Raw genomic sequence first — 15,612 nt, 5'->3', positions numbered from 1 at the left:
TGGGGGCGCGCGCGGACTCATTGTAAAAGGGAGCGCGCTCTCGGAGACGGGTGCGCGCGAAGCGGTGTGCAGATGTGTCGCAGATTTTGTAAAGTCACTGGAAGCACGGAGAGAGCCAGCTGGAGGAAGTCGCTCCGGATAAGTGGGCCCTTAAACTGTCAGGAAAACAAAACGACTACGGAAGAAACGGGTGGAAGAGGACAGAACCGAGGGGCCGCCGTCACAACCCGTTAACGTTAGCTTGGTTTGCAAAAGGAGAAAGACGTTACTTTGACAGTTAAAAGCCAAAGGACGGCGGAGTGCACAGAGATGGAGCTGTCAGCGATTGGAGAGCAAGTGTTTGCTGTGGAATCAATCGTCAAGAAAAGAGTTAGAAAGGTAACCTTTTATACATGTTGCGAAAATGTATCAGTCCGTTTAGCCGCAGGACGTTGTCAACATTTGTAGATTTTTGGAGGAATGGATGCTACTTTGTATGTTAATGAAAGCTTGAGAGATTAAATGAACAGAATTGCGCGGCTAATCTGGTTATCTAATTGCAGGCTGTATAAAGGGGGCGGGTTAGTGGAGGATGTCCCTTTAATGTAACGTGGAGAGTGTTGTCACTGCACTACAGCTTAACGTATCAGGTGTTTGGCTAAATAGACAAACGGAGAACACGGGATGATGTTATTAACCTAACCCCTTCATTTTGGGCATGTTTGGGTTTAAGTTACCATATGGTGTTGACAGATGCAGGTGCGCAGATATATATTGTTCCACGAGAGCACGAGGGCCCCCTGAACTTCTCTGTATAGTACTAGTCTCTTTCCCCCACACACACACACACACACACACACTCCTGGTATGGCAGACATCTCTCTGAATACTTTAACAGGGATAAACTGTTTAAATTTACAGGGACAGTCAAAATACTTTACACACTTTATGATGAAAAGGAGCTTTAATTATGAAGTATGCTCAGGGGCAACGGTCTCAAAATGTCATATTTTACAATATGCAGTTACGTACAGCTGCAACTCCAAAAAACAATGTAACATCTCTAAAATCTTCATATTCAGCAAGTGTGTGGCGTTTTTGATTGATAAATGAGTTGTCCAACAGCAATATGGCCAAACACACAGCATAAGGAGGACAAGGATACCACTAATTGGTGTGCAACCTAACTTGAACTTCTATTTTATCAGGCCCTCTGTTTGCAAAGGAGATTTCCTTGATACTAATTTGTCAGTATAAATTGCTTGAGGTTAAGCTTAAAGCGAGGCTTCATAAAGAGAAAGTTTAGTAGACACTGAATAAGCATATAGGCCAATGTTAAAACCACAGGTACTCAGTGGACTATATCTGTCCATCCACAACGCAAACACGTCTACTTCTGTTGCTACTAACTGTTACACTGTCAGATCAAATATAGGGTGATACCCTAATACTGGATTTCTGTTATATGTGGATTACTTTCACAATATTATATAATATAATAGAGAGGGTTTTGGTTTACCAGAGTACCCAGAGGCATCTTGAGTTAAACCTACCTTTGGAATGATGCTACAAAATATATTGCTAATTGCCATAAGACCACTAATAACCATATGCTTTAGAGGAAACATTAATTACGTGATCTACATTGCAAGTTATGGAAGATATGGGCACTTCATTTGAAGTCTTACCCAATATAGAGCCGTTTTACTTAATATATGGGGAACTGGGTAACTAAAATGAAGTCGGGAAAAGAGGTGACTTCACCCCTGCTGAGAAGAGCTTGGAAGATATTACCGGATGATGTCAGCGAGGATGACTAACTCTGAGTGGCTTGGTCTGTATATGGAAAACAAAACATACTGTCCATTTAACATCATCTGTTAATTATGGATCTTGTCGGATGGCATGGCAACATCCTCCTACACGTAAACCCTTATTCCAGGGGGGGGTTTGAGATCTCCACTTTTGAGCAAAATTAAAATTTTGAGTGTCAAAACACTTCTTTTTTTGCATTCTGGTGAATTTCTCTGCAACAATTAGTTCCATTTCTGCATCAATTTATGGTGCAAATGTCTTTATTTATGCAAAGGAAATTATTCAGCAACAGCAAGAATATAATGGAATATAGACATAAAATCGATAAGAACAAAAGAGTTCTGATTTTTACTTCCACTACTTTCATTACTTGTATGATACTATCAATGTTCATGAAGGTCTGCCTCAGGAGGTGAGGGAAATCTATTTAAAAAAATGTGAGTAATTTGATGGAATGTGTTTCAGGTGGTTTTACGCTGTGCTTAAAATAATAATAAAAAAACAAACCGGTGAAGAGAGAGTAGAGGTGAGATCTGCAACCTTCTCTTGTTTGAGCGGAATAAGGGCTTAACAGGAAACAAGCAAACATGCCATCTCCCCAACAAATGATGCTGGGCACCCTTGGGCCAATCCTTAACAAGATGCATCCGCCTGCAAGTTTGACAATGAAATCCAAATCAGTGTTGGAGCAGTAGCAGCCTAAACCTCATCAAATTCAAATCAAATTTGTGGTGTCTGAGATATCACACTTGATCTTACAGCTGTGTCTGTTGATTGAAGCACCTCCAGTAGGTGATTACAAAGAAACATTTCTTCATTTTGTTTACCCAAATCAGACATGTAGCATCTCAGACGTGTAAAGAAATCACATTTAATAGACATAGATGTGACAATGATGCGTCATACACTGTTATCCCGAATTAGTTGTTTTTACTAGAAATTTGCGTGGAAACCCGTTTCCTTAAACCGTTTAAGTTTTTATACAAGGTGAAACTTAACAGGTCAAGTTGTATTAGCACAGGCTGGTAGTTTGATGCAGTAGACAAATCAAGTTCATATAAGTAGTCATTACTAAAAATTATTAGTAAACACAAGTGAAATTTAATAAATATGAAACATTAAGGCCTCTTTACAGTCGCCGTTCCCGAACTGTTGCGCGCCAATGTGACGTCAAAATGACGTAGATCTTGCTGGCACGCCAGGATTTAAAGTGCGCGACCAGAGGTCGTGCACCACTCTATTTATTTCAGCGGCGCACGACAAAGCGGAAACCGGAAGCATGGACGAGTTCGAAGGCAACCGGATGCCAGGACTCTCAGAGCGACTGCAAGTCTCTCTTGTAAACTTACTGGGTTAAGATGAGTTCTTTGTTCTTATGGAGACGTATTACATCTCGTGCACGCGCAGAACGTACGCTCAAGTCGGCGTCGCTTCGGTGTGTTCCGAGGCACTTTTTTGACCAACTCGGGGAGACTGATCAGTCCGACTGCCTCGGGTTGGTATAGAGCTCAACAGTCCTGCCCACAGCAGGTTCCGGAAGTAAAAATACAATGCAATTTCTCCATTGACATTTGCAGTATAAGCCATAAAATCGTAACCGTTGATGGTAGACTTAAAACCAGGTTGCGTACATGACTAAGCGATTGTATATGCTCATATAGACGCCAAAAATCATGGGGCATTAACTTTGTTTAGAGATAAATGTCTTTTATTCACGATGTCTTGGATAAGTACTTCATTACCCACAATCCTGAACAATCCCACAATGATGACTCTGATTGGTGGAACTCATGCTGGTGAGGAGGGGGGGTGTCAGTACCCGATTTCTGCTGCCTGCACGAGCCGTCACGAGGATTTACGACACTGCACGAATCACAATCTGTTCCCACGCTTCTGACGTTCGCCTCTGCCGGGAAGCTAATGTTAGTCTAGCAAACAGCTAATTCGGCTAACCGCTAGCTGACAGCTTGATTCAGTGTAAAATAACGTTAACTCAAACTTAACACTGGGTAGAGCCGGCTACAGCTGACGTAACAGCCGTTATATATGTTAACGGTCATTTTCAGGTTTTATTTTGAGGGTCTTTTAAAGTTATTACATGCTGTCTCAGCTAGCGGATAGCCGAATTAGCTGTTAGCTAAACTAACGTTAGCTTCCTTTGTTCAGTGGTGCGCAGTGGTTTATGAGATGAGTAGTTCCTTCGCTCTGAGATGACGATGTGTACACAGTCTTGTACCTTTGACTTTTTGGGGATTTTCAGTTCATTTTTTTACTCATAATGATATGTTGTATGCTTATGAGTCACGTCCCACCTGGCTAGCCTAAGGCATGGTCTAAAACTCTTTATATACGGATTTCCCCAGACGTCAATGGGAGAAATGAATGGGAAATTTACTTCCGGAACCCAAGGTCTCTCAGAGGAGGGGCGGGACTGTTGAGCTCTATGTCAGAGCCTTTAAAGCAACTACAAGGATTTTTGGCAGCCCCTGTGGACAAAAGTGGTAGTGTTTCCACAGTGTTTAAGCACCACAGCTTGGTGTCGTAAATATCTTAAATCTAGTTAGCCCGAGCATACATTTAAGAAGCGAGTTAAAAAAAAAAAAAGGGCAACTTATTATCATTACTGTTTTTCTTTTTTAAAGAGCTGTTTGCTGATCCTGCCCCAGTATCAACCATAACCACAGGATATAACTAATTCTCTAATGAAAAATCTCCTCCTGCTTTCTTTTAACTGGCTAACATACTCACTGTAAAACTTTGCCTGGGAACATGTAAACATAGGCTCTTCTAGTCTGCATGCCATGAATGGTTTCATTTGATTTTGCAGGGAATCGTACCCAGGGACAGGCATTAACAAAAACCATATAGCTCTCGCTGATGGTCTCGCTTTCTTATGTAGCTCATAAAAAGGCATCAATATTAATTTGAGACTGTTTCATAACTAGTTAAACTCCTTGTAGCTGCTCTAAACTTTATCTCTCCACAGGGGAATGTGGAGTATCTGTTAAAGTGGAAAGGATGGCCTCCAAAGTAAGTATGTAAACTTCATCAAAAGGATGGATGGATGAAAAAAACTGTTGTGAATGTGCATCATATTCACATTGACATGTACGGCAGATTATACGTATGTACAGAAAAGTACCAAAGTGGCCATATGAAAATGAAATTAACGAAGATACCACAGCATATGCACACGCTGCTGTTAATGAGTTCATCTGAAAAGTCCGTGATTTTTTTCTTCTGAAAAGTATGGGAAATGTTTCTTATTATTTCAATGTATGTTGTTGTTGTTGTTATGAAAATGTCAAACAATACTGCATTAATGGACCATATAGCCTACTTTTTGTAACCTCCCCCCAGGTATAGCACATGGGAGCCTGAGGAACACATTCTGGACCAGCGCTTGGTGCAGGCCTATGAAGAGAAGTAAGACTCCACTCCACATGTAATACTTAAGGTTTGGACGAATAGTGGAGCAGGAAGTGTAGAATAAATCACTTTTCTTCTTACATTATATTTATCCTAAAGAGATCATGAGTCAGCATGCCCAGATCCAAGACCTCTCTCCAGCTGGCATTAGCCTACCATGTGTCCTGGGTTGTTGGATTGTAACTAGATATGCCAAAACATAAAGTCCACATCTAGAGGCAGTAAAGTAAAATGTTGCCTCCCAAATCACCTCCAAAGGTGGTCAGACAGACATCTATCCACATTTATAAAGGTGGTGTAAATCCACTACATCTCTAATGTGAATGTTCATGCAAAAATAAACAGGTGGTGGGTAGCTTGTTCCCATAGTGTCATTATTCTGGTGGACTGATAAAAATGTTTACTTTCAGTTTTATAAGATGTCATTCATTTCAAGGAAGCAACATGCACTCAAACCAAATTCCCCCTTTGGGACAATAAAGATGGATTGATAAACAATAAATAAATTGGAATTTGAATACCTGCATTGTTTACATCCATGTTTACTAGGGCTAGGTATTGCCTACAACCACACAATACGATACGTATCGCAACATTGATTTTGAATGACCTTGAACTTCAACAGCTGTTCTTTATTATTCTGCTATAACAGCAATCGCACGACTAGAAACACTTGAAATTGAGGCCCGTCGATACATGGCCGTGTCGATCTTTTGAGCACAGGCCTAATGTTTACCTGCTAGCAGTCTTCTTTCCTGCCTGTGCTGATGCATCGTTGTGTTTTTTTGTTGCGTTTTTACACTAGCTGTAGATCAGTGGAATATTGTAAAACCTAACAAAACAGGGAGCAATTAGTAAAACACTGTTCCATAGTGCTACTAGCATTTGATATCTCTGGTAATTCAATGAAACATCTAGACAGGGAAAAAGTGTTCAAACGGAGAAGAACAGCTCTTCAAATGGTCAGCGAACATATGTACACATAGGCAACATTTTGCCATCGGCCTTTTTTTTAACATTGTGCTTGGCTTTTTAGAGAGCAGAGAGAGAAAACTTTGGGGCACAGGAGAAAAGGACCCAAAGCTAAAAGACTCATTCTGCAGGTAAGGTTGGCAGTTCAATAAAAAAGCTCAAGAGTTACAGTTTTGTCTTATACATTACTTTATACAACTCTTGTTGCCCTTTCCTATTCCATTGTAGACCCCTGTCTAGTCATTATGCTCTATGCAGATATATATATATAATTTATATAAAGTAACAGAGGTTCTTTGTACGTTGCACATATTCACCGTCATGCATGAGTCACTCTGAGTCCATGGGTTACATGAATAGTAAGAAATGGTCGACACATCAATGTGTCTTGGACTGCTATTACAGTAGTTCATTAGTTAATTAGCCTTTTGCATCCTGCCACCTCGTCACACTCCTCTTTAACTAGTTTTACTCAAATCCTTCTGATTGAAGCTTTCAGTGGTATCTCTCTGATCTATATTCAGGATACTGTCTACACCATGGATCTCCGCAGTGCTCACAAGACTCCAGAGCAACCTGGGCCTCGCCTGCATCTCTCCCTGACACGCTCTCTGCTCCCCGATGACGACGAGGTTCAGCCGTACGGCGCCTGCAGGCACGAGCTGCAACTTGCACATCCAGGAAGCAGACCCCGCAGGTCACAGTTCACGTGCCTGGACTCAAACCCTCCAAGTCCCACACAGGAGGACTGGGAAGGCCGGGGGGAGGACGAAGAGGAGGAGGAGGAGGAGGAGGAGGAGGAGGAAGACGAGGACAATATAGAAAGTGAAGAGGATAGAGAGGAAGAGGAGAAAGAGGATGCTCTAAAGGAGTCATCAGATAAGAGTGGAGGCACTTTAAATGGTAAGTGTGTCAGTCGGTCACCATCACGACCCAGTTTACGCGACTCGCTGTGAACCTTTTTGTAGGCACAGCTGTACAGAGGCTTTTTTTAAAAAAAATTTACCCGGCATGCAACCTAAAACATGAAACTCCCTCCATCCTGAGCTGATCAAAGAGAAAAACATGCAGAGATCACAATATAGACTCGTTAAAGACTATTGTTGCATCCAAAATCGCGTACTCTGCACTACATACTCAACATGTATTGTATGTACTCGTTCAACATACTTTTGTGTAAATAAAACCGTAGTGTGTGTCTTTTCGGACGCGTTCATTTTCAACGTCACGTCCCGAGAACCTCGCTGAGGGCTGAGCGTTACTGCGCAGCCTCCAACTGAGAGAGACGACGTAAATGTGACGTGAGCAACCTGTCTGAAAGTTGGAAGTCTTCTGGTAGCTGTGCCAAGAGAAATCTCAATCATTCCCAATCTTGCAGAGACGGAGAGCGTAGGCATATGTAAGGAGATAACATGGACACAGGCTAATTATTGCTAACTAAATTGCTAGTTTACATTAGTAATTCAACTTAAACAGCTAATGTAAGTCCAAACTGCCTGCGAGCTTCTCCTGTACTGTACGGTAATTTGTCTACTATGCGACAGTAAGTCCCGTGGTTATGACACAATTGTTAGCCTATTTTTATAAAAACGTCTGCTACGGAGCCATAACGTGAGGTACAAGGTAATGGAGCCTTTTATACGTTGTCGTGTTTCTTTAGAAATAAACAATGGACAAATAGAGTCTTTAAACGCTTCAGATGTAAAGTTATTCGCTGTCAAAGTGACGTCAAAATGAATGGCAGTCAATGGAATGCTAACGGCGGGTGATGGCTTGTTAGCATCAAAATGGCGCCATAGGAGGTTCGAGCTCTGAAGCGAAGCTTACCCCCTTGGTTGTTGTTACTACCGCATTGCATTGTGGGATACTTATGAGGGCGTAGTGTCCAGACATGTAATTGTGTCATAGTGTTTGCATACTATAATAATTCACCGGAAATAGTATGTAATTCATGCACTATTGATTTCATACAATGATTTTGGACGTACTAAAAAATCTCACATACTGTTTTAGCCTACTAAACAGCATGTTAGTATGGAATTTCGGACGCAACCCTATGTATTTGAAGTCTCTGTTGTGCATGTAAAGATAATGTAACACACATTTGCTTGAAATGTTGACACCATAGCAGATGGAAATCTTTAATAAATGAATACTGTTACAAGACAGATTTAAAGGTGGAATCTTCCCAAAATAATGCCGTGGAGTGCAGATTGTTATAAGGGTGTTGAAATGAATCATTGCATCGCTGCATCGTGATGCGGACGTGGACGATTCTGCATCCATCGATGCAGTGACAGACCATAATCGATTATTGCTTATATATATTGATGTTACTTGTTGACTTTCCGGTTGCTGCTGCTTCTTTTTTTTTGCCTTTTGTCTGCTGTGTTCAGACTCTGCTACATTCAGGAAGTGTCTTTTTTTAAGAGCAGATACAATAAAAAGGGGAGTTCATATATATCTGACTGCTTGAATTTGTCGATGAAAACCACGTGCAGCGATGAATAATAATATTGAGGAGGTGACGCATCGGGGATATCGGATGGAATCGTTGACAGGATAATCGTAATGGAATCTTGTGTCCAGTGAAGATTCACACCCCTACCTCAGAAGCACCTAGAGCTGTCTGTTCCTGCAGCCAAATATCTGCCTTGTCTGTGTCAGTTTATAACATCTATCAGAGTAGAGACAATTTATCCAGGTCAGTCCAGGGAGGTTAATTCAATAACACTACACATGTGATGGGCTTGATGCAATCACTGTCCGACTGCAACCCTACCCTCCCTCTCTCTCTCTCTCTCTCTCCGTGTTTCACGTCTGGCTCAGGACAGGAGAGGACAGACGGGTGGAGCTCCGCCCTCGGACCAGACGGGCTCACTGCATCAGAGAAGCCGGACGACGCCTGGAGGCCCATCGTCCGCCCAGGGGACGTGACCGTCACAGACGTCACCCTCAACTCCCTCACAGTGACTTTCCGAGAGTCGAGAGTGGCCAAAGGCTTCTTCAGAGACTGGGGGCCTGGAGGTCTGATATGTGATGTCTGAGTAGGTCGGTAGGGAGGGAAACGGAGCCGCTGGTGTAATCACAGTGGTGGTTGAGGGGCCAGGGTCTGTGTTTTTATCCCCCCTTGCTCTGTTCTTCCCCCCCTGTCAGTGGTACGTTTACATGCACAGAGTCACCTCGACATGAGCTGAACTCCAGTTAATGTTACGTTTAGGTCGAGCTATTCAACTTTTTAAGTTAACGTGACGCGCCAGACGGTTTGTTAACAACACAGAACCATTTGAGAAGCCAAGTCATTAGAACCGTTGGCAAAAGTGCAGGCACTTTCAAAAAATAAATACCAGGCAGGTAATTGGATGAACCATCTGTCTATCACGTCCGCCATTGCTGTTTTGAATGAACAGTCACACACACCTAACCTAAACCACGCCCGTAGCTGCCAGTAGCTCCTCACCGGACGCTGATTGGTTCGGTCCACTGCTGTTCGTTCACGAAGGCATTACTTGAAGCCTGACAAGATGGATTTTTCGTGTGATATGTGATATTGCGAGAATCCAGCTGCGGTGCATACCGGTTATATATATATATATATATAACCGGTTATGAGGACATGCGAAAATGTGACTTTTAACTGTATAGCTTCTGAATAACCCCAACAATTAAGTCACATTCTCTCCACAGAGAAGAGAAAACTAGCTAGTTGAAACAGAGACCCAACCTAAATGTGGCGATGAGGTAAAAAACCTTACTAAATATAGGAAGTAATTCAGACTTGTTTGGCTCTAGAGCAAAGAGTGTGAGCCAAGTCGCCAGGCTGATTGAGGTGCAATCACTGGCACTGGAGGACCAAATGTGAGCCAGCTGTGGCCCATATGTGACTGGTAAGATTTTGGGGCTGGGGGTGCACACCGGCTGAGAATCAGTTCCAGTTAGCAGATAATCGGGCTTGCTGAGGGCCATTGTTGGCCCCTGAAATCTTGATGTGAAACATGTGACTAAGTGACCTAATGTCCTTATTGGTTAAAATGTGCCGTTATATGTTTATGACCTTTTTATATGTCATGGATCTTACCTTTTCCACATTTAAAGTACCCTGTAGAGTTTTCTTCTGAACAGTTATGTTTCCATTCATTCAGTGTTACTCACTAAAAGCAGTGTGTATCCTGAAGGGTCGACAAACGTGTCCAATGCATTTCCTTCCTGATAAAACATTTGTAAAGCTGATTTTTTTTATTTTTTTTTCTAAATGAATCAGACCCTGCATTGCATACATTCAAAGCTTGCTCTGCTGTCTTCTTCTTCCTTGCGTTTTGCTGGTGCATTCTTATTTTTCTTTGGTGCCTTTCTGCTACCCTGTAGATCGGTGGAAGTGTGAGAAAGCAGCACCAGCATGTTGCCCAAGAACTAAATACTGTAAATGGGGAGCCACTCATCAAAACATAGCACTACTAGTGGTCAAAAACTCCACAGGGTACCTTTTTTAAAGCAGTCAACAGAATGGGCCTCACACATTAAAATGTTGTTATTTTGTGAGGGTGACTCTTAACGTTTTTTCCGCGTCAGATTGAGCTAATGTAACAAGCTTCCATTTGTACATTCCCCCCAAAAAAGTAAATGGTAACTACAGCCATCAAAAAATTAAGCGGTTAAAGAGTATAATGTAGCTGAAAGAAATATGACAAGTACAGGTCATGTAACGCGAGTAATCGTGAAGAAAAAGGAAGAAGAAGAGTTCTCTGTGCATGTAAACCGCTTTCAGTCTCTCTTCCGCACTAAGCTAAACCGTTCAGCTCTGGACTCCCATGTATTGTACATACTCCAACAGTGAGGTGGCCGTAGCTGTCAATCCCATACTAACGTGCAATGCTGTAACCTGTGAACACATAGGCTGTTACTACTGTAACACGTGGCTTAGTCTGGTATGCGTTTCAAAAATCCTCCGAGATGATTTGATCCGTCTGCATGCCTTTCTCCTCCAGTACGGTCCCATCGATGCAAAGTCTGTTTACCTAGCCTGTTCATCTCGATGATATACAACCCAGCATACAAGTGATGACTGAGTGTTATACCGAAATGAAGAAACTAGATTAGACTTGATAACAGAATGTACGTGGAATGCAATTGCACTGTATTTACTGTCATCATGAGGGTTTATGTGTCCAGCAGAAGCCTCTCTGTAGAGTTTGACCGACACACATAGTTTACATGACTGACAACTATTTGATAAAACAAAACAAATACCAAGAGGTTTCATTGATTTTCTACCTTCAGGATTACTTCCAAACGTGTTTGATCTGTCACAGCTAACAGTTTGTCCATTTCATTTATTTATTGAGCTGCGTTATATTAATGTAATAATGCAGTTGCTAGCTGTAAGAGAATCTCTAAACTCTGTAGTCAGACCTCGACAAGGGGATGCGAGATGATACCAGTGCGCCGTGGGATGATTGGCCAGTAGGAAGAAAGTCCAGTTTGTTTACATATCGCTTGTTTTTTGTGAAATACTGCAGTTTTTACCTTTACAGCCTTTTAAAAATGTTCCAAATCCGCTCACCTTATCAACTCAACTTATAGACATGCAACCTTTGACGAGGGGTATTGCAAGGAGATATTCCCTTATATAAAGGATAGGGATGCAATTTTTCCCATTTGAACAGTGAAACGGTTTGTGCTGTAATCATTCTTCCTGTTCATAGTGGCCATGAAGAGATCCAAAGAGATTCTGTCATCTGTTAAAGGTGCTCTAAGCGATGTCACACGTTTTTTTTAGGCTACATTTTTTTGTCACATACAGCAAACATCTCCCTATCCGCGAGCTGCCTGTCCCCTGAACACACTGTAAAAAAAAAAACGCCGCGGTCTCTGTAGACAGCCCAGGCTCCACAAACACCAACAAAAACAAACTGCGCCAACCTGTACCACCAAACATAACAAACAGTGTTCCAGCCAATAACCGACAAGAAGGATTTGGGGGTGGGGGTTGGTGGGTCAGTGCACGGAAGCACGGAAGGGAGGGGGAGGGGACGGGATGAGGAGGAGGGAGGGGCGAGCTAGCCTCCGTTTTGTTTGAAAATACTTTGAACGTCAACAGGAAGTGACGTCACCCAACATCGCTTAGAGCACCTTTAATGGGTGACAAACAGAACCGGTCCGGAACCACTGCTCTAAGTCTGGCATGGGAAATTCCTAAAGACACTTGAATGCGCCAACAAGGAGGGCTTTCCAAACAGTTCCCTCATGGCATTGCATTATCATTTGATTATATGTAAGGTAGGCTTAAAAGAAAACCGCTGAAGCAAGTGAATGCTCACTAGGACGGATATCATACATCTCAAGGCTTATCAAGTCATTATGGCATGAAAATCAACTATAAGCAGAGGTTAATTCTTGACCATGGAAAAAGCAGCTGACAAAACCGTCTCACCTCGAGGTCCATTCAGTAGCTTTTGGTCATATCAATTACTAATTTGTAGTTAATGGGCTAAAACACGAAGAAGAGAAAGCCACCAATATGGTCTTTACGCAGGGTGATCCAGCCCACTCCGTCAATCAAATAATCATTCAAATGATTCTAGAAATGATTCAAGAGCGCATGAATTGAAAGTCAAAAGTGATCCCCATAGCTTTACAGATGTATTGCATAAAACTGCTGCTCTCTAAAAAAGACCAATATCACTAATTTCAATAATAAAAGCCTGACTCTGAACCCAGTGTATCAGTCTGTAACCCTGCTGGCTTCCTGCCCCGTGGACACAGGAGCTGATGTGATGTGTCATGTGGCTGGAATCTCCCACAGTGGCGTTTACCCCGCGCTGAGGATGATGGGTCGCCGCCTCGTCATCTCAAAACAATGAAACTGCAGGGAATGGAAGTGCCTGATGTTGCATCATGGTGTTGTTCTGTCTGTGGAGCTTTTAGGGCTAATGTCTCTCTATCTCACACACACACACACACACACACACACACACACACACACACACACACAGTGCGTGGCACTATCTTTGTGGGGATCCGTCATTGACATAATGCATTCCCTAGCCCCTTACCCTAACCTTAACCATCACAACTAAATGCCTAACCTTAACTCTTACCCTCACCCTAACCTAATTCTATCCCTAATCCTACAACCAAGTCTTAACCCTTGTGGGGTCCAGCATTTTGGCCCCACAAAGCTGTCGGGACCCCACAAGTATACTGGACTCCCGGATTTTGGACCCCACGAATATAGTTAAACAAGAACACACACACACACACACACACACACACACACACACACAATTACTGTCCCAGTGTATTTGGTTTCTGTATGTCTGAATGCATGATCCTCCACTGAAGCTATTAAGACTTGAAACATGAGGAGACTTTAAAGGGGAGGACCATGGAGGGGAGAAACATGTATTTTTTTAGTCATTATTTTTCTAAATGGACCTGAATGTACTGTATATTTAGGCCTCTTTCACACTGCCTGCGTGGCGTGAGCGTGTCAGCTGCGTGGCGTGTCCGTTTTTTATTTTGGCTCCCATGTTAACGGGTTAGAGCTTTCACACTGCCTGCGTGACACGCACGTAAATGCGTGCATGCTAGAAATGGGACCGACGCCTATTTTTCACGCGACACGCAAGCGTGTTGGAAGCGTTTCCAGGCAAAATAGAATACGAAAAGATGTTCATATGTCATTTTGACACGAATACATTTAATAAATGACATTTTGCTGTTTGAAAGTCTCTAGGTTTTGACATAAATGCAGATATAAATGTAATAAAAAAATAAAAATAATAATAATTATAGATTTTCAAATATTGCACCTGTCAATACAGAACGAAATATTCTGTAGCCTATTTTGCCGTCAATACTGCCGACGTTGTCTTTGCTGTAATCAAATCAGAATAGATTTATGTTTAACATGAAGTATACTACTGCTTGAGTGTATTTCATCAATGGGAAACATACAGTACGTGTGTCCAGACAAGGCTAGCAGCAGCAGCAGCAGCAGCAGCAGCAGCAGCAGCAGCAGCAGCAGCACCGCGTCAGACACGTTTCTGGTGTGAAAAGACATAGAAAACGCCACGCAACAGAAACACCACGCTCACGCCACGCAGCCAGTGTGAAACGGGCCTTATTCTTTAAAGATACCTGTGTATTTGTCACGCAGATGACAGAACAGAATAGTTTTTATACAGTTTGTGATAACCACTGAGAGGATGCCATATCTAAATGTCCTGACATGACAAAACAAGCAGCTGGATTTGACGTCGCCTAATGTGGTCGCTTGTGCTGCTTTGGTCCACCACCGAGCGAAGAACCTTGCACTTTACTGTGATGTAATCCTGCACATTAACTGCTCCAGTCTATGAAATGTCACTGTGTATAGAATATTTCTATGGTAATACTAAAATAAATGTTTGCTCATGTTTAATATCATGTCATTCAATTGTTCAGTTGCTTATTGACATACCAAAGATACTTAGCATATTTCTAGGTACTAACGGATGCAGTTGGATGCGTTAAAAATTGTGTATATATATTTTGAGATATTAAGGGGAAGGGTGTTTTTTTTTTTTACAAAGTCAAGGGGCCAAAAGAAAATATTGATAAGGCGGAAATATAACATTATATTATTGACCCCAATAATGTCCATACAGTCCAGTATTTTCATGTCTTAAACAATAACCAATACTGGATTTCTGAGGTAATAGTAATATCAACATTTGAGTTTTCAAATTCAGATAAATGTATATTGGTCGATAGTGTTTTTTTTTGTTTTTTTTAAACATAAACAGAAACATTTTGATAGATAAATCTTTTTTGAATTATGGCCAAGGTACATAGTGAGCGGGACATTTTACTATTGATAAACTTCCAATGCTCTCTGGTGGACAAACTATCGGAGAAAGTTTTAAAATGACCTCAGACCTAGTTCCCATTTGTGTACTGCAATTTCTTGGCCATATATTCACCACTACTGATATATCTGCAAAAAGCTAATATTGGCTGACATACTGGTATGCGCCTGGCAGCTTTAATTGGTCTAGCGCTAATTCAAACTGATTTCATAAATAGCAAATAGAAAACTTTTGAGACTTCAAACTGAATCTACAAATTCCATGAATGTCAAATCATTATTAAATAGTCCTTTATTCACCTGCAGAAAATATCTTACATAAATGTGGAGAAAAAAAAAAAAAAAAGAGGCAAAAATTGAGTATTTTCTCCAATGGTACAAACATACTTTATTGTACAATTAATTTATTGGCAAAAAAACAATCAGACCACCAAAATAACTTAACTAATGAAAATGGAGCGACAGTTATTTTTGCTTTCTCTCAGCAAGCACCAAAATTGTTAACAAGGAGGAACGAAAAAAAGTGGTCAAAGATTCCATTCGAATACTAAACAAATATTTAAATAGTC

At 41.6% G+C, this 15,612-nt stretch overlaps 1 protein-coding gene across 2 annotated transcripts; it reads left to right on the top strand.

Annotated features, from left to right (window-relative positions):
- The first annotated feature begins 28 nt into the window (after positions 1 to 28).
- Positions 29 to 12,165, top strand: cbx7b (chromobox homolog 7b). 2 transcript variants are annotated; one of them, XM_078278820.1, is made up of 6 exons: positions 29 to 378; positions 4,781 to 4,824; positions 5,155 to 5,220; positions 6,260 to 6,326; positions 6,720 to 7,098; positions 9,030 to 12,165. In XM_078278820.1, exons 1-6 carry the CDS (start codon positions 310 to 312, stop codon positions 9,233 to 9,235), a joined length of 831 nt encoding a protein of 276 aa, XP_078134946.1. In that variant the 5' UTR covers positions 29 to 309; the 3' UTR covers positions 9,236 to 12,165. The 2 variants fall into 2 exon arrangements, with proteins under 2 accessions (XP_078134946.1, XP_078134945.1); XM_078278819.1 differs by having other exon boundaries at positions 30 to 378; positions 9,025 to 12,165.
- The last annotated feature ends 3,447 nt before the right edge of the window (positions 12,166 to 15,612 follow it).

The sequence above is a fragment of the Sander vitreus genome, chromosome 21 (genome assembly GCF_031162955.1).
Source record: "Sander vitreus isolate 19-12246 chromosome 21, sanVit1, whole genome shotgun sequence".
Lineage (NCBI taxonomy): Eukaryota > Metazoa > Chordata > Actinopteri > Perciformes > Percidae > Sander > Sander vitreus.
The sequence above is the reverse complement of the archived record's forward strand: the minus strand, read 5'-3'. Positions and strand labels throughout refer to the sequence as shown.